Genomic DNA, 18,296 nt, shown 5'->3' on the forward strand with positions numbered 1-18,296 from the left:
AGAAAAATAAACCTTTTTTCCCCCTGTTTTTTGAGGGGGATGATAATAACACTTATGAGCAGTGTCTCTGTAGCTCGTATCTCTTGTTTTTGCTGCTGTTTAGGCTTAGTTCAGTCCCGCCTTCATGGGATCCCTCCTGTGACGTACCCAAACAGTCAACTTTTTTTTTTTCTCCCCCTCAGTTTTGTGGAGTTATTTGGTCAACAACTCTACACGACCCGTGGAGAAGCCACTCTAGTGGGTGATGTTGCGTTTTGTCGGAGCTGAATCGTCCGTTCCGACGCAGTATATCTACATTTAAGTGGCTCGGGACAGAAAACAGCGGCCGACGTGTGCACATTCAGATAGGTCGTGGCAAAGATGTCAAACTCTTGCTGGCTTGGATTTTTTCTCTCGACAGCAACTGTGGCCATTCTTGTGTGGAGTTCGGTCAGCGGTAAGTTGTTTGTTTTCTTTCGGGGTTTGTGTTTTCCTGAACAAACATTGTGTCCCTTATGGGGGTCTTCTCAGTTTATGGCTGAGGTCAATTCTTTGCATGAAACACTGCCCCAGTGATGGATTTAAATTCCCTTTTTAAAAACCGTCGCTGGGAAACTTAACTGATGGAATTGATTAGACTTTATGTGTAAATGATAGAATCAATCAGACTTTATCTGTAGGGCTGCATTCGTACAGGCTAGAGCAGTTCAAAGTGTCTCAAAGGTCGTTGGATAAGTTGTTACTGAGACAGAACATCTTTGTAGAGTGGAGTAAAAACTTTAAAAAAAAATCGAACAACATATAAACCGGTAAAAGAAAAAAAAGTATTAAAAAAAAGTGTTAAAAGGATAAAAGAGGAAATATCTATTTCAAAGCACTGAGGTAAACTGATATTTTCCATCATATTCACCAGAAATATGTGCCCATTTGGTAAAAGCTGAAAACATACTCTGGATGAAATTTTTGGCTTTATTTAACTTTTAGAAAAATTGTTTGATTTATTTGTTTTTGCTGCAAAAGAAGACTAAATGTGACATATTTTCCGTTTTTTCACCTTTGAAATAGCATGCTCTGCAAAAAAAAAAAAATCTAATGATGTTCCTGCTCAGTTCAGTTAATTTAGATACCAACATTTTTTTTTACTTCAAGATTTTAGCTGCGTGTGATTTTAACACGTGCAGCGTCAGTCCCTTTCCCCCTTTAGTATACCACTGATGTTACATTTTGATGTGACAACTTGACATCTCCCTCTGGACACAGCTCAACATCCCAGGAGCCGCTTTCGCCGGCTAACGAGGATCTCGGAGCCCGTCGTGATACCACGCCATGTTTCAACAGTTTACCTGAGCAGAGACCAGCTCAGACAGCTGCACTTCAAGCCCACCATTCGCTCCATTCAGCTATCAGAGGGCAATGAAGCTAAATTCAACTGCTCCATCGATATCCCCGATGCCAGGCTGGACCCCACCATCATCTGGAAGAAGAACGGCGAGGACCTGCCTGCAAAGAGTACCATGGTGATCAATGAGCTCAAGACCATTGGGGATGGGGTCACGACTCTCCTCTCGACTGTTATGTATGTACAACACTGGAATGTAAAGAATAAAAAAGGTATTGCAGGCGGAATACACATAATGATGTGCACTTACATTACAGCATTGATAAAGTGCAGAGGGTGGATGCTGGAGAGTATCGTTGCACACTGAGCATCAGTAATGAGATAAAAGAGTCTCAGCCAGTCGTCTTAGAGGTAGAAGGTGAGTTTTAATAAGATGATAACCTAGGAAGCTTCTTTATGTATATTTTATAAGATTTTCTGACTGTCTTTGAAATGCCTGCAGGTCTGCCAACATTTACACAGCAACCAGAGGACGTGAATATAACAAGAGACACACCTTTCACCCTGTCATGTGCGGCGGAAGGACCTCCAGAACCTGTTCAGATCCGCTGGCTTCGTGATGGAGTAGCTGATAGTGACTTGCACAACTCTCCAAGCAGCTTTTCTGTGTCAGGTGAGTTCCTGACCACACAGTCCAGTCTTTTTTTTGTCTCTCTTAGTCTCATGCATACAGCAGATTTCACAGCAGTCTCCCTCATATCAGTTTCTTTTCTCCGCTTGTTCCTTTTGAGGTGACAAAAGCTCTAAAGAGGATTGTCACTTCTTTCTGTTCTCCTAACTCAAATGGATGACCAGAATATGACTGCAAGAGTCTGGGAGACTGAATCAGTCAGAAAGGGAAGCTGAAGGTGGACTTTGTGGCTTATCACACAAACTTTTTTTCCTTTATCATTCTGGTTTATGTCAAAGCTGAAGAATTACGTTTTTCTGTAGCTAAAGTAAAGAGATTTTTTTTTTATTAGAATAAAAAAATCTGGCTTGCAGAATGATCATGTAAGAATTGGCTGATGTCATTCTGACAGACTTCCACCTGTTACCGAAAATGGAAACATTAATGAACGGAGATGTTTGGATCTATTCTGGTAACAAAGCATGGAAATGTGTCTGGCAATACTTTTTCAGTGGTTTCTATTCTGCCTCGTCTCTGCTGCCTCAGCGTCCGTACCTTGCTTACTCCAGTAAGTTTTGCCATCGTGTTGCACTGCTGAAAGGGGCTGCACAGCGGCCATTCATGCAGGGTCAGTGCTTTCTGTAACACTGCTAAACCAGCTGTTCAGTGAATGCAGCGCAAAATTGGAGGCTATATGTCGAAATGCAGCACTGACTTCAAACATCTGTAAAGCCTAGTTCAAAGCAGAAATGCAGCAGATGGTCAGCTTAGCTTGGCCGTAACCATGAAAGGTTGCACTAGCCTGTGCCAGAGAACAACAGTGAGATCAGTCAGTCTTTTTTTTCTTAATATAACACAGAGGATAAGAGAGGAGATATGTAACAAAAGTTTCCATGATGTGTTGATATTGAATTTTTTATGGACTAAGTGAGTTATGTGTTAATTAGTAAGCGTAACAACTACCATATGCAAGAGTCTGTTCTTTCAAAATAGCTCGAGGCTCGACATATTTACCTGTTCTAAGTCATAATAACAAACTAAGCCAACCAGCAATTAGCTTTTTTTATATATATATTTGACAGCGGGATGTTAGAGGGGAAACAGTATACTCTTATAACTCTTTCCAAGAGAGCAAACATTTTACCAAGGAGATGCAAAATATTTTTCATTATGTTAAACGAACCTTAGAAAGTATTTGAATTATTCAAAACTTGATTCTAATCGTTTGATAACTTTGAAGCATAAGAAAACTAACAGCACAGAATTCCGTGAAGTTTTAGGAAACGTGACACGGATCTGCTCTAAAACCTAATGGGCCTTGCCTTCATTCATGCTTGACCTCCCCACCAAGTTTTATAGAAGTTAGCGTGATAATTGTATTTTTGATATTTGCAGTCGGAGACTGAAACTTTGAAGGTATTTGGAGAGAAATAAACCTGGCAAATTACTTTTATGATTCACTTCTACAATAAAGATAACAGAAAAGGAAACCTAATTATTGTTAATGTTGTTATTATTATCATTGTTAGATATTTTTATTTTTTGGGATATAGTCTATATGAAAGTCAAAACTGATTACTTATTATTATTATTATTATTATTATTATTATTATTATTATGTGTAGCTTCCACTTTCTGAAATAGCTGATCTGAACCCTTGCGAGTTTAATTTGTTGTTTTTCATTATTTCTTTCTTAAAAGTCATGACCTACCAACATAGATAGCAGTGGATATACCTACATACAGTGAGACCAAATGAAAAAAATGCATTTTTATTGAATAATTCCTTATTAATCTCAAAATGGGAATGTATTTTTGCCAAAAAGTACCGGTTTGTAAGTGGAGCCATGTGTATTCTGCCATGAGAAATGATATGAGCTCTCAGATTCATTTCACTTCCAGGCTGATTTTGTAATATGTGATTTTGAAAATTTGCTGGGCTGGCTGACATGCACTGGGGCTTCTGAAGAGTAGATGGGATATCGATTTGTTTGACATGGGGATGCAGCTGTGGATGTCACCAATGTGGTTCATAGAGTATACAGAGTATTTTCACGTTGGTGCCTGTAGTAGCTTTGACTTTGCCCTTGTAACGCTGTGATGCACTGTTTGCACAGTTTTTTGCAACTATAACTCTATGCTTGAAACTTCTGTTTTCAGCACAAAGAGACACCTTTGCATGTCACTAAGATGAGCATGAAATTTTTATAAAATTGGATTTGCTGTGATTGCTGGAAAGTAATTTATTTTATTATTTTTTTATTGCTTCAACTGCACTCTACAAACATTTGTTACTGGGAGCATAACCTTTGCTCTGTATGCTCTAACCCTTCGTTTGCAGATTGCTGCAGGCTAAACATTCTTGCTAAAGCTAGTAAGTGGCAATGCATCTAGAAGCTGAGGGGGTTAAAGGTTCAGAGCTGTGCTTTGGTCCAGCATGTGCAAGGACCCTGGCAGTGAGGGGATGGGGGGCTGCACAGGGAGTCTGTTCGGGGGTTGGATCTGCGGACAAAAGCCTCATTCACAGGACGGCCCACTACCCAGCAGGGAGGGGTGGAACACAGAGGCAGGCAGGCTGCAAGCACAGCTCTGTGTTGGACCAAATATTGGCATAACAGAACAGTGTAAACCCACTTCTCTGCAAGCTCAACTCATGCATACTGTGAGTCCTTGGGGCCCCTTGTTCATGAAAAGTTGAACTAGTGATATTGTGCCTTTGTTGTGGTCATTAATTACTTATCTAATTTATTGAAAATCAGGCCATTTTAAGTCACATTTCTAAATGTTGGGACAGGGTAATCTTAACGGATCAGAAATGATGATTAATGCTTACTTTCAAGGATGGAAGCCTTTTCCGTCGGTTTCTGTCAAGTGTCTAAAGGGACATTTAGCCTCTCATCCAAGAGGCTTCCTCAGCTCTTACCAACTGGGGAGGAGTTCAGAACATTTCAACTCTTTAAATTTTCTTCATTTACATTTTAAGAGTTGATAAGCTCACAAGTATGTCGCTGACCCACTTGACTAAAAACTGGTTATTCAAAACTGGTTATTCGAGTCTTCAGTTCCCCTAACCAGTTTCTCAATACTGGTTCATATAAAACATCTAAAGACCAGCTGCGTAGTGTTGTGCATGCAGGTCAGTGCAGCATATGGCTTAATACAGCTCCTCAGGATTTAGCAGTCCACCTGCATCTAAGAGATAAGGGGTTCTCTATTAATAACAGTTACATACATTTAGACTCAGGATGGACAAAGCAGATAGTTTAAAAGAGGAAGAAATGAATCCATCAATGTTAAAGTGGGAAATAAAGATTTCTAGAAATAGCTTTCTGGCTTTTGGCATCGCATATAAACAACATACAGCATAGATTAAATTATTTTGACTGGGTCAGAAGCAAGTAAGAGCATTTGATAGTCTTGTGCATTTTTTTTTACACTTTAGTTTTGAAAAAAGAAGAAACTGCTGGAGTATAAAAGCCCCTGAGCATTGAAATGTTGCAGTCTCCCTTGTACTGTAATCTGACTGAGTAGTTTATTGCTAAATTTGCTCCCTGAATAGAAAAAAAAAAGGAAAAAGGAGAGCTGGACAAACCCCAAACCTGATAATTATAGGGTGCTGGATCCACATCGCTGCCCTTCCACATTATACATGTTGGTTGTTGCAGTCCATTCAGAACTCGGCCCCAGTTTCTATACCTGCCCAGCCCATTCCATTTTTGCTGTTGTTGTTTTGTTCTCACCACATAGAGTGAAAGCAGAAATGACAGCTTTTTACCTTGATCTATTTCCTTTTTCCAAAAAATAGATGACTTTAAAATAAGTAATTTTATTGAGCCATAACCTACCACACAAGCAAGCATGATCCACTTATTCTGTTCTCCCAAAAATGCTCCAAAGTCCATGCTAACACCTCTCCCCTTCTCCGACAAAGTTTAGTCTCACGAACAGAATGGACGGTTTTGAAAATGTAGGTTTTGCGAGCATGTCAAAATTATGATACTCATTTAGGAACACACCATGCATCATCTGAACATGGCCAAAGCCACAAGAAGTAGATAACCAACTCTACACAGCGATGTTCAACCAAACCAGAGCTGACTTTCTATCACTCAGTGAGAGGGAATATTGTCTAAATATTAAGTTGCCAATGACGTTATGATCTTCACAACTTTTGGGTTGGCTCATGTTGTTCTTTTGTTCATCTGTGAAAATAATAGAGTATGATCTTTCAAAGCCAGTCAGATTTACTTGGTGCCCACTGTGGTTCAGCCATCTGTTTGCCAGAAGTCTGAAGTGAGGCACGTGGTAATTACGTTTGCACTGCTTGTCTGGCAGTGCACTGATGCATTTGCACAATTCTCTGCAATATGTTGTTTTGATTAGATTTTATTTAATTTTTTTTCAGTGGGAAAGTAACCTATGTAGTTGACGATTTAACGCAGGATAACGTATGGTAGTCGTTGTGTTGATGTAAAGGGAAGCAGCTGTATACCCCAACGATGTGGATAATATTCCACTGAATGTAAACAAAACATCCCGAGTCATTTCCAGTCGTCTCTCACGGGCCGCTCTGTGATAAGCTTTGTGGAAAGGTTTCCGAGCTGGAGACGCTGGAAAACAGAGCACAAAGGGGACATTATGTCACAGATGTCTCGGTCCTACTCTAGCTGGGCCGGTCTGGGGATGTTGAAAGAGGGAAATTTTGTTTCCAGGAAAAGAGACGCGGCAAAACGATTGTTACCACAGTACATCATATTGGAGAGGCTCAATTTGAGCTTACTGCAAGAGGCATGCTTGTGAGAACTTTTCAGGTGTAATGAAAGGGTGAGTCACCCGCAAATGTGTTTTGTCCATCGTCCTCAGGATGTCTGCGCTCTCCCCTCTTTGTTGAGACTGACATTGGACATGGCACGCAGAATCACCTTTGACACAGAGAAATCTGCTTGTTTGGGCAGAGTCCAGACAATGTTTCTTTTTTTGTACAGTAGGGTTTCACACGGTGTTGCTATGAAGTAGCACCGAAATCGAACTTTATGTGTGCTCCTTTGTCCACTCCAATGCTACATTTGTAGGTGTGGACAAGTTCACCCGGTTCAGCTGCGAAGCTCACAACAAGAAAGGTGTCACCACGTCAAGGGAGGCAAATGTGAACATCAAAGGTAAAACTAAAGCCTTTTATAACTGCTTTTTATGTCTTGAAGCCCAAAGTTTGGAATTGAAATAGGGTTTTTATGATGTTTTGTAGTTCTTCCAAGTCCTGTGTCTACTGTTACTGTAATGGAGAGGCAGTCCAATAAGCTGATGCTGAAATGGAACCCTGGACATGACGGCTTCTCTCCACTCACCAAGTGCCACATCAGGGTGAGTCCCATGTCTGAACCATCAAGGCCACCGTTGCATGTCTTCAGATCGATCACCTGTTTTCTGCTCCTTCTAAGGTTAAAGAGGTGAGTCAGAGGAAAGGGGAAGTGATGAACACCAGGTTCATCAACGTCACAGTGCCACCATTTAATTACGAAGTCCCTGGGCTGAAGGCCATGACGTGGTACAACATGAGTGTTTCCTGCAGCAACGAAGTGGGGGCCTCTCCTTTCACCATGTGGATCCAGAACAACACCACAGAAGGAGGTTTGTTGATATCTAACAAGCAATGGGAGTATTTGCAGAAATCTGTTGGCAGTTGCAAAAGATTCATGGCAGAGATGTGAAAAAAAATGATTAAACTGAGAAAGATTGAGCCTGCATTTGATTTGCGTGTCTGCTTCACAGAACCTCTGTGTTACGTTCTTACCTCATTATCTCATCATTCTTGTTTAGTTTTCAGTATTGCAACAGTATGTAATTAGCCAGCTACTTTCCCATTCAAAATGTGCTTGCTTCCTTGCCAGAGCAGTGTGTAGTAACTGGAATTTTCCTAACTTGGACGAATATTGTAGCTTCTCTGCTCACATGAGTTCCCCTTTTTAGAAAAATGTAGTGTCCACTGAATCTTTTGTTCTCTTGATGGGTCATTCAGGAAATAGGAGTGGCCATACCAAAAACACAAAGTTCTTACTGGGTGGATCCGCTCCCAGTTTCCTTCCTATTGCCACCGCAGGGGATATTTTAGTTGAAACATTTGATATGCTATTTCAGGAAGTGACCACATACCAAACTGTAATCAAAGATCTCAATGAAGTTGGATTTTGTTTCGTTTTCTTTTCTCGGTTGCAGTTCAGTTTGCAGTTTCTTGACCTTTTCATGAATCTCGCTCCCTGTTTCCCCTTTACTTACCATGCCCACAGTGCCATCTGTTTATCCCCGAAATGTGACTGTCCAGTTGAACGAATCGTGGCTGTTGATCAAATGGAAGCCTCCACCAGATGATAAGATAAACGGCATCCTACGTGGTTATGATGTTGTTGTGAGACATGGTGCACATCACAATAAGGTGAGCTTGTCTGTTGCAGAGTAATTACAGATGAAGCTGTTTGTTTCTGTTGTTATTGTTGCCCTAGATCTTTTATTAAGAATTATAGACCAATAGATTTTAAGTTGGAATCCCTAAGATTTCAGACCTTGGTGATTTGGCAACACCAGTGTTTTCCATGGTAACAGCAAAAGCTATTTAAAAGTGCAGTACGCGATACTTTGTTTCATTTGTAAGAACAAAGCAGAGCACTACTGTCGAAAAATGTCAAAATATCATATTTTTGATCCAGATAATTACTGGATTTTGATCCAAGTGGTTAAAGACTATAACTAGTGTGCATGTCTCATTCTGGATGCTTCCATCAGTACACTCATATAGTGTATACTTCGCATATAGTGAAGTGTGACCACCGTGTACAAGGTACAAGCAGCTGAATGGCTAAATGCCACGTGTGACTGTCCAGCTGAAGCAGTCATGGCTGGTGATCAAATGGATCACCAGCTTATCTTATCATCAAATCGAAGCCTCCACTGGGTGATAAGATAATGACATCCTAAGGCTACGGCTACACGAAAACGAAACGAGGTTTTTTTTGAAAACGGGTACGAAAATTCTTGCGACCACACGGAAACGCGCTGCTGTCCAGACGAAAACGATGAAACGATGCAGTACACACGCCACTGTGTCACGCCACGCTGTGAGACAATAGAGAAGTGTTAAAATTGGCTCACAGCGTCAACGTGTGACTGACGCAAAAACGTTTTAGCTGTAACAATGGAAACGAAACGAGGCCGTTTTCAAACTTTCCCACTCTGGAACCCGTTTTCAAAAACTATCGTTTTGGGGTAGTGGGAACGCCGGCTCCGTGTGGCCGCGACAGCGAAACGATAAGAAAAAGTATCGTTTACAGTGAAAAACGTTTTCGTGTAGCCGCAGCCTAAATGTCACATGGTAAGGTGACATGCTGTCTGTGGTAAGTTAGAAATTGATGCTTTTTGAGCAGATATCGTTTGTGGCTATATCATTATAATGAAATGATATAATATGAATAAACATGACAGAAGTGTAAGTCCCATGATTTCAGGCTTCTTCACAACATCCTCAAACTGTATTGACTAAAAAAGGCCCAGCAGGGGGGAAAAAAAGTATAATATTTCCATTCAACTCTTTCCTGAGAATACAGCATACAGGATAAAAGTGAAAATGGGTTTTGCAAATCCTTTGTCCTGCTCTCTGAATCAAAGGTCAACTCCCGTTATCTTTGAACAACTGTTTTCAAACTAGTCCAAAGAAAAATAATCACCAAAACAAGGAAAGTTATTCACAAGAAGTGTATTTCTAAAAGTAGATGAATACCATTGTTGATTTGAATCACTCTTTAAATGTGACTGTTTGTGCGTAGTAATCCTTCTCTTTCTGCAGTAAAGCACAATAGTGGGTTTCCTGTCCTTCCTTTATACGTTGTAGTTAAAGGAAACTGACGGTGCGAAAACTGGTCATCAGTAGTTTTCTCCATTTTGCATGTGGTCATGAGTCATCGGGGTGAATAGTATGCGAGCACAATAGGTTGTGTACCTTAGACCCAAATATCCCAACAATCCAGTCAGTTGGTGAGTAGCGGTGACTGGAAATATGAGCAAAGGTTTATTCCTCAGATTCATCTGCTCATATAAAAGTCATTGAAGTGGAGAACTTAGGATAAACAAAGCATTTATAAATTTGAGAAATGAATTGGTACAGAACAGTGCAGATTACGAATTTTTGGCAGAAGTCGTGGTTGACTCTGAATTTCATTCCCAAGTGAAGAGTTTTCTGTTGCAGGAAATTTTAACCACACGTTGTCATCTGTTAAATGTCACAAACATAATAGGCGTCAATCATGGGTTCAGCATCCATGTCAGCACTTTGTTGAAGCAAAGCAGCCCCAGATGGTGTCTTTCGTGGTTGTGAAACACTGGGTTATGTCTGTCACATGTCCCTTCCAGTTCAGCACATGTGCTTGTCCAGAAAGCACGTCTCCTTCCTTTTTTTTTTTTGGAGGTTTCATTATGTACAATTATCATCTGTATTTACTGTATTTGGACACCTATGATTTCCAATGAAAAGTTTCATACTGAAAGGACCGACATGACATCACCTCCATTTCTTTTTATCTGTTGCATTTAATTAAATCCACATCTAAAAGCAAGCTCAACAACGTCACAATCTTTCGTTTTGTATATATATATATAGATGTTCTATAACATACTCTTCCACCAGACAGTCCCCAACATGTTTTCTTTTTGTGTTCTTGCAATCCTACTTCCTTTTCAGTTTAAATTATATGATACCGTAAAACTTCTTTTTTTTGCACAAAGATAATGATTAACCATAACAAATGTTTTTAACGTAAAACAATATTACGAACAAAGCCTCAATCCACTTTCTCTCTGTTGTTGTTAGATATTTCAGGTCCACACGAACACCACCATAGCGCTTGTCGCTGTGAAGGAATTCAACACAACCTACAGTGTGGAGGTGGCTGCATGCACACAGGCAGGGAGCGGCATGGTCAGCCCACGAGTCTGGTTCTTTGTGCCAGAGGACAGTAAGCTGCTCTTTTGTGTTTATATCCTCATCTCGTGATCTGTGAGCCGTTAACTTTATGAACTGTATGATAAACGGTCATGTGAAAAGAAAGTACACCCTCCTGCAAATCCAAGGTTTCAGGTATTAAAACATCATGAAGAATTAAATGGTTCTCACCAGGTCTTAAAATGAGTTCGGTACAGACCCTGATGAATGGCACATGAAATCTTACACTGTTTCATTATTTACCTAAGGAAGAACTCATCGTGATGAAAGACGAACTATACCCTTACTGCTTCCAAAGAATTTCATAGAGTCAGTAGCACTGATTGATTAACGGATCATCAACAAGTGTAAGCACCTCTATAAGAGCAGAAGTTTTGGCAGCTTGCTGGTCTTCAGGTGCCAATGCCAAGAAGGAACGATATGAGCAATGATCTTAGAAAAGCAACTGTTGCTGCTGATTAATCTGGGAAGGTTTAAAAAGTCATTTCTGGACAGTTTGGAGTCCCACATTCCACAATCTTCCAAATCTTCAGTAGTCACCAATATGTCCAGGCGTGGACATTTCAGGAAGTTCACCTGAAGGTCAGAGAAACTGCAAGAGCTACATCTCAGAGTCTATAGGCCTCAGTTAGCATGTTAAGTGTTGAAGTTAAACACTGAACAAATATTAGGTTCCCGGCTGGGGCCTTTCTGTGTGGAGTTTGCATGTTCTCCCCGTGTATGCATGGGTTCTCTCCAGGTACTCCGGCTTCCACCCACTGTCCAAAAACATGCATGTTAGGTTGACTCTAAATTGTCCCTAGAAGTGAGTGTGTGTTGTGTGTCTCGTTTGTGTCTGTGTGGCCCTGTGATGGATTGGCAACCTGTCCAGAGTGTACCCTGCCTCTCGCTGGGATAGCTGAGATAGGCTTAATTCTAAATTGGATTAAACGGGTATAGAAAATGGATGGATGGATGGAAGGGTTGTCAGGGAAAAGCCTCTACCCTCTTAAAAGAACATGGCAGCACAGTTTACAACTTTACGAAGTTTAATATAACCAAACCACAAGACTTCTGGAACAATATAATTTGGACTGATAAGACCTAAAAACAAAATGCAGTTGGTATGAGGTGTTTGTGCTGATGTGCTGTCAGTACAGTTGTGGAGGTCTGGTAATTTTGGCTGGTTTTGCAGCCAAAGGACCTGGACACCTTGTAGTCATTGAGTCGGCCATGACCTCCCCAGAATGCCAAAGTATTCTGGAGTCAAATGAGAAGGCATCTGTGTGACAGATGAAGCCACAGGACAGTTATCCCAAATACATCAGCAAATACACAACAAAATGGCTGAAAAAGAAAAGAATCAAGGTGTTGCAATGGTCCAGTCAAAGTCCAGACCTCAACCTAAATGAAATGCTGTGGTGGAACTTTAAGAGAGCAGGGAATAAATAAATGTCTGTAAACCTCAATGAATTGAAGCAACAGACAGAGTGAGCCAAAATTCCTCCACAAGGAGGTGAGAAAAACTAACGTCATACAAATAAAGATTACTTCAAGGTTTTGCTGCTAAAGGTCATTCTACAAGGTTTTGAGTCATGCAGCGCATTTAGCTTTTCACAAGCTTATTCTGCAGTTTTGCCATGTTTTTGTTGAATTCATAATGACATGGTGTAATATGTGTTGTTCATCTCAGGTTGTATTTACCTCATTTTTAGACCTGGTAAGGACCAGATGATTTTATTAAAAAATGTCCTGATACATGAAACCTTAGGTGAAAAGAAAAGTATACATCTTTCAATTGTGACTGTGGTTTAGCTGTTGTATTATACTAAACTGTAACACAATTGCTCCTTGTCTGGATCAAAGTGCTTTTATGCGCAAAGGCAGCGCACAGCTCTTCAATCTGTCAACTACAGATTAAAGATGGAAAAGCAATGACATTTAAAAAGCCTATATAATGCTAATTTTCATGTTCATATTTTACAAGCTTTATATATATATATATATATATATGAAAAAACATGGCATTTTCTTACACACATTTCTTATACATTGCTATATTGCTATGTTTTAGCTTCTCTTGTTCATGTTGGAGAGTTACACATTTAAAAGAGTTCATGAAAATGACAAAGCAGCAACAAGGCAGCTGTTGCACGTGTGCACGCAGGTATCATACGTAGATTAAGCATGAAGCATATTTAGTGGTCATGCCTCTATAACCTTAATTTTGATGTGAAAATAATAACATAATAATAATAATATAATAATAATTGACTATGGAAATACCATTCAGAAAACTAATAAACCTGATATTTTTTTGATACCTTGATTTATTGAATGTCATGTGTACTAAACTTTGATCGTGCTTCTCATTTCGTCTTTTTGTCTCAGAATCAGGGGTGAGCCCTTCGTCCGCACCTGACACAGGGGTCCCGTACTCTGTCTCGGTTGTGCTGGCTGTGGTGTGTTGCATCTGTCTTCTGCTTCTTGTCTTCTTGGGGTCTCTCTGTTTACGCAACAGGACTTCCTGCTCTTGTTTTGGGTATGCTAACGATTACAGACTGAATACCAACAACGCTCCAGTTATAATTATCTTTTAGGTTACCATCGGTCTGTATATTTATAACCCAGCAATCTTTTTGACTTGGTTCAAAAGCGTGAAACATGTGGTGGCAACTGGCAACTTGTTAAAGAGTTTTTCCTTAGAAGTTGGACTTTAAAACAGAAAGACTTCCGGTTTCAGTCAATAAATGGCCTTTGCTTCCTCTTAGTCATCGTTGTCTGCACCGGAAGCTGGTAATAACCGTGCAGATGTTAAATCTCTGGCATTCTTTATTACGGAGGCTGTGATTCATGCCTACATCTCAGGATATGGATAAGAATGTGTCACAGGCTGCTGCACAGAATACAGTAACTAGAAAAGAAAGGCTTCCTCACTATGATCACCTGTTTTGTTGAACTTAGCTTGTGTGTGTATTTGTTTTTACCTAAGTCCCCATGCCATTAGTAAGAGGATTTTTTTCCCCTTTTCCCTGTCTCCCCCTGCAGGCTGGAGTTTGGAGGTGGGGAAAAGCAGCAGCCTGTCATCCAGTACTCAAACCAGAGATCCTACAATCGATCAGCTGTAGCAATAACACGTACGTACATAAATACAATGCTGGAAAGAATAGCATTCACACATACATTTCTGTTTACGTTGCGTATACATTACTTGTCTACAGTTGGAAACCTTGGTGTTAGTGATGAACTCCAGGACAAACTTAAGGATGTGATGATCATGAGGAACTTGCTCACAATAGGAAAGGTTCTTGGAGAAGGTGAGTGATATGCCGCACACATTTACCTCGACATTCAAACAAAACGCTCTCTGCTAATGTTCGGTTTTATTTCTCGCCAGGTGAATTTGGCTCAGTGGTCGAGGGACATTTAAAGCAACTTGATGATTCATCCGAAAAGGTTGCGGTGAAGACGATGAAATGTGAGTCTTGTGTTTTCGACAGACTTGCTTCAAATATTCACGACCTTCAAAACAAACGGGCTGGACAAATGTCTAACTCTCTCATCCAACAGTGGAACACTTCTCTCAAAGGGAGATCGAAGAGTTCCTCAATGAAGCTGCCTGCATGAAAGACTTCAATCATCCTAACGTCATCAAACTGCTCGGTAAGATGAACACATTGCTTTCATATTTCTGTGTGTCTTGGTCTCTTTTCATCGGCGCATTATTTGTCTGTGTTGACTTGTCCTTTTTAGGTGTGTGCTTGGAAGTTAGCTACGGAAATTTTCCTAAACCCATGGTCATCCTCCCATTCATGAAGTATGGAGATTTGCATAGCTTCTTGCTGCGCTCACGCCTGGGAGAGAGTCCAATGGTTAGCTTTCAGACAAAGTCTCAAATACATATCTTGCTATATATAGTACAGTTATACAAAATATTTAAACTGTATAATTTTTCAAATTTGTGTGTGCTTCGTTTTTACACAGTTCCTACCCACCCAAACACTCCTGAAGTTCATGGTTGACATTGCTTTAGGAATGGAGTATCTCAGTGGTCGTAACTTTCTGCATCGTGACCTGGCAGCACGCAACTGCATGTAGGTTGCTTTATTTTCTGGCTTTATTTGCAGCTTCAGTAGACCTGATTTTAGAAAAAAAAAACAATTGCCCTTCAGATACGGATGGAGGGCGGTATAATTGTGCAGAATATGCTTTATTACCCAATAAGTTAATCTAATATATTTCCCCTGTATGTCATTTAATTATGTGTCTTCCAGGCTGCGTGACGACATGACGGTGTGTGTGGCAGACTTCGGGTTATCGAAGAAGATCTACAGTGGGGATTATTACAGGCAGGGCAGAATAGCCAAAATGCCTGTAAAATGGATTGCTGTGGAAAGTCTGGCAGACAGAGTTTTTACTGTAAAGAGTGACGTGGTAAGTTCAAACTGAGATCTTTTATCTCAACAGAAGTCCCCGAAAAAAACACCGGACAGTCACTAAAAGAAGAACTGACTCCTTGTGTACACTCTCTGTTTCTCTTATTGATTTCTGTTTACCCACTTCCTTTAAAGAAGGTTTGTTTTCTGTGGCAGTTATCTCATTTATTTATTTATTAATGTATGATTTGTTTCAGGCTTTTAACTCTCTCTTGCATTTTCACCATGCTTTTCCTCTAAAAGTAACAGAGAGTAAAATCCATTTTTTTTTACATTTCAGATTAAAACAAAGTATAAGTATCCACGAAAGCATTCTTAGATGGGACTCAGATATGCTGCACGTTTTTTTTGTGTTGAACTGTGAATAACGGGATCTGATGCTTCCTGTCATGTAGTGGGCATTCGGCGTTACCATGTGGGAAATTGCTACACGAGGCATGACCCCGTACCCTGGAGTCCAAAACCATGAGATTTATGACCATCTTGTTGAAGGTCACAGACTGAAACAACCACCAGACTGTCTGGATGAACTGTGAGTGTTCGTTCTTTATGACAAAAATATCGAATTTGGGTTTGAATGTTTTGGAGTTAAGGCGCATTAAACAAAATGAAAACTTACAGTAGGATATAACTGGACTACACATTGGGGCATTGCTTAAAAGTGTGGCCACATTACACAGGGAAGTCAGTGTGTAATGTGAATTCCTGGATGTTGACAGCTCTCATTATCTGCAAATATGCCATTGTGCAAGAAACACAGTGATGGCATTGTACTTGCTTTATTAAGACAAGGGAAATGTACAATGCTTAATAATAGTAGGTATTGGTATAGTCCTTTAACAGCTTACTTATTTTTATTTCTTAGAAGAAAAAAAAAACGAGGACAGACTGAACACTGCTTCCTTTTCGCATGCATTGTTAATGAATAACCATTCAACTGCAGCTGCAACATTGAAAGGTATAGAAACTGTATTTGAGCTCAGATCAGAGATCTGTGGGAACACCATCACCACAGGTTTTTTGTTTTTTTAAAATCTTTTTTAAAAATTCGACAAATAAACAAGGGTTCATGATTTAATCAGAACCCTGTGATGGTCTATGAAATGACTAACATTTGTGGTGGAAATAAACGAACAAATGAATTAATTTGAAGCTAGATTAATTAGTAATATCTTTAAAAGGTTATGTTTCCGTGAAACAGAGAAACATCACGACAACAACGCAACACTTTTCAAGTCCAACGGTATAGTTCTAAGATAAAAGTAATATGGCTTGAGATTAGCGTTTTAGGACAAAAGTATTGGTAATAATCACATGTACCAACAGCTTTGGTGTTATTAGTGTTTTTCTATTATACACATAAAGCTTAAAAGGAAAAGCATAAAACCCAAGAGAGTTTTGTTGCTGGCATTGGAGCTGAAAATAAAGCAAGACAAGTTTACCCAAAGCATTCTGAAACTGAGTAACTGTACTACAGTTTATAACTGTGAAATAAGCTATGATTAGGGATAAAGGCAGGGAGGAACTAAGTAGTGACCTGAAAATCCTCCTAAATCCTAAAATACTGATGTGAAACAACTACCTTTCTCACATTTCCTGATTTTCCTAAATCCACTCCAACAAACAGCTGTCTATGAAAAGCTAATCTTTTTTCTTTTCTTTTCTTTTTTATAAACTTGACAAAACAGAAAACATTAAATGACTTGTATCCCTTATCGCCTTTTTCTAGGTATGAGATCATGTACAGCTGCTGGAGAGCCGATCCATTGGACCGATCCTTGTTTCCCCACCTGCGAGAAATGTTGGAAAAGCTTGCAGAGAAGCTTCCGGAGTCATCCAGCAGAGAAGACATCATTTATATTAACACCAGCTTTCCTGAAGAGGACCCTGTTGCTGCAGGGCTGCAAGTGTTTAGCTCCTCCCCTTCCTGCAGCCATCACGCTGCAGAAAATACAGTTGTTACTGCGGACATTCATGGGCGCCGAGAGGATGAGGATGATGAGACCAGTGATCGTTACGTGGTAGTGATCTCTAATCCTTCCATGAGATCTCCTACAGTGGACACTCCTCTTTTGTCGGGGCACTCTTCAAGTCAAACAAATGGAGATATGATTACACATGACACGGCAGTGGATCACAGCTCAAGCGACACTTTGCTCCTGCTATAACGATCCGTTTCTGCCCCTCAGATCAAAACTGTGTTAAAACTCTCACCAAGGTTCTTCGATACTAATCGTTTTTGCCTCATTGCACTGGGAGCTCTTCACATGCCCTCTTGTGGCTGTTCTGCTGTGTTGTTGGATATGCAGTTTACGCTTCCCGTGGCCAGCTTACATTTCAGCTGGAATACTTTTTTGTGCCGACATTAAACACGGTATTGCACATGTTCCATAAGCTTCAGATACACTGAACTGTGAAACCCTTTACTGTTGTGAATTACATGTTGCAATGTAAATATAGAAATGTACAGAACATTTATTAAAAAGAACTGTCTTGTATTGCAAAAATAAATATTGGCTCCTTGAAATGTGTTTTTTTTTTTTTTTTTTTAAATACCTGAAATGTGGTGTGGTAGTGATACTGTGATAATTTGACCATCTTTTCAGAAAAATATCCCAAAACGATACTCAATTAAAGATAATGCATGCAACATGACACTTAGGGTAACTGTTCTGTTTTTTTTCCGCTTTTTTGTCAATTCCACTAAATGTTTTTTAACCTCCATAAAATGTTACATCAGTTCATTATGTTTTCTGGTTATAGACGTATCTGGATGAATTTTAAAATGTTAGATTGAAGAAGTTGCCAGTTTTATGGAGGATATGTCAGATTTACAATTTTTGCATAAAATATTGAGTAAGTTTTAGTGTTCAAAAGGCCCACACAGAGACATTGCCCATCTATACT

At 39.9% G+C, this 18,296-nt stretch overlaps 1 protein-coding gene across 1 annotated transcript; it reads left to right on the forward strand.

The window, feature by feature from the left end:
- Positions 1–177: 177 nt before the first annotated feature.
- On the forward strand, positions 178–18,044 carry mertka (c-mer proto-oncogene tyrosine kinase a). Its single transcript, XM_075477064.1, has 19 exons — positions 178–436; positions 1,240–1,555; positions 1,636–1,736; positions 1,821–1,991; positions 7,061–7,147; positions 7,234–7,349; positions 7,427–7,616; positions 8,273–8,418; positions 10,843–10,987; positions 13,345–13,495; positions 14,002–14,090; positions 14,175–14,270; positions 14,351–14,431; positions 14,524–14,616; positions 14,707–14,825; positions 14,938–15,047; positions 15,228–15,387; positions 15,785–15,921; positions 17,119–18,044. The coding sequence occupies exons 1-19, from the start codon at positions 361–363 to the stop codon at positions 17,555–17,557; spliced, it is 2,823 nt and encodes a 940-aa protein (XP_075333179.1). The 5' UTR covers positions 178–360; the 3' UTR covers positions 17,558–18,044.
- Positions 18,045–18,296: the final 252 nt, after the last annotated feature.

This window comes from Odontesthes bonariensis, chromosome 2, assembly GCF_027942865.1.
Source record: "Odontesthes bonariensis isolate fOdoBon6 chromosome 2, fOdoBon6.hap1, whole genome shotgun sequence".
NCBI classification, from domain to species: Eukaryota; Metazoa; Chordata; class Actinopteri; order Atheriniformes; family Atherinopsidae; genus Odontesthes; species Odontesthes bonariensis.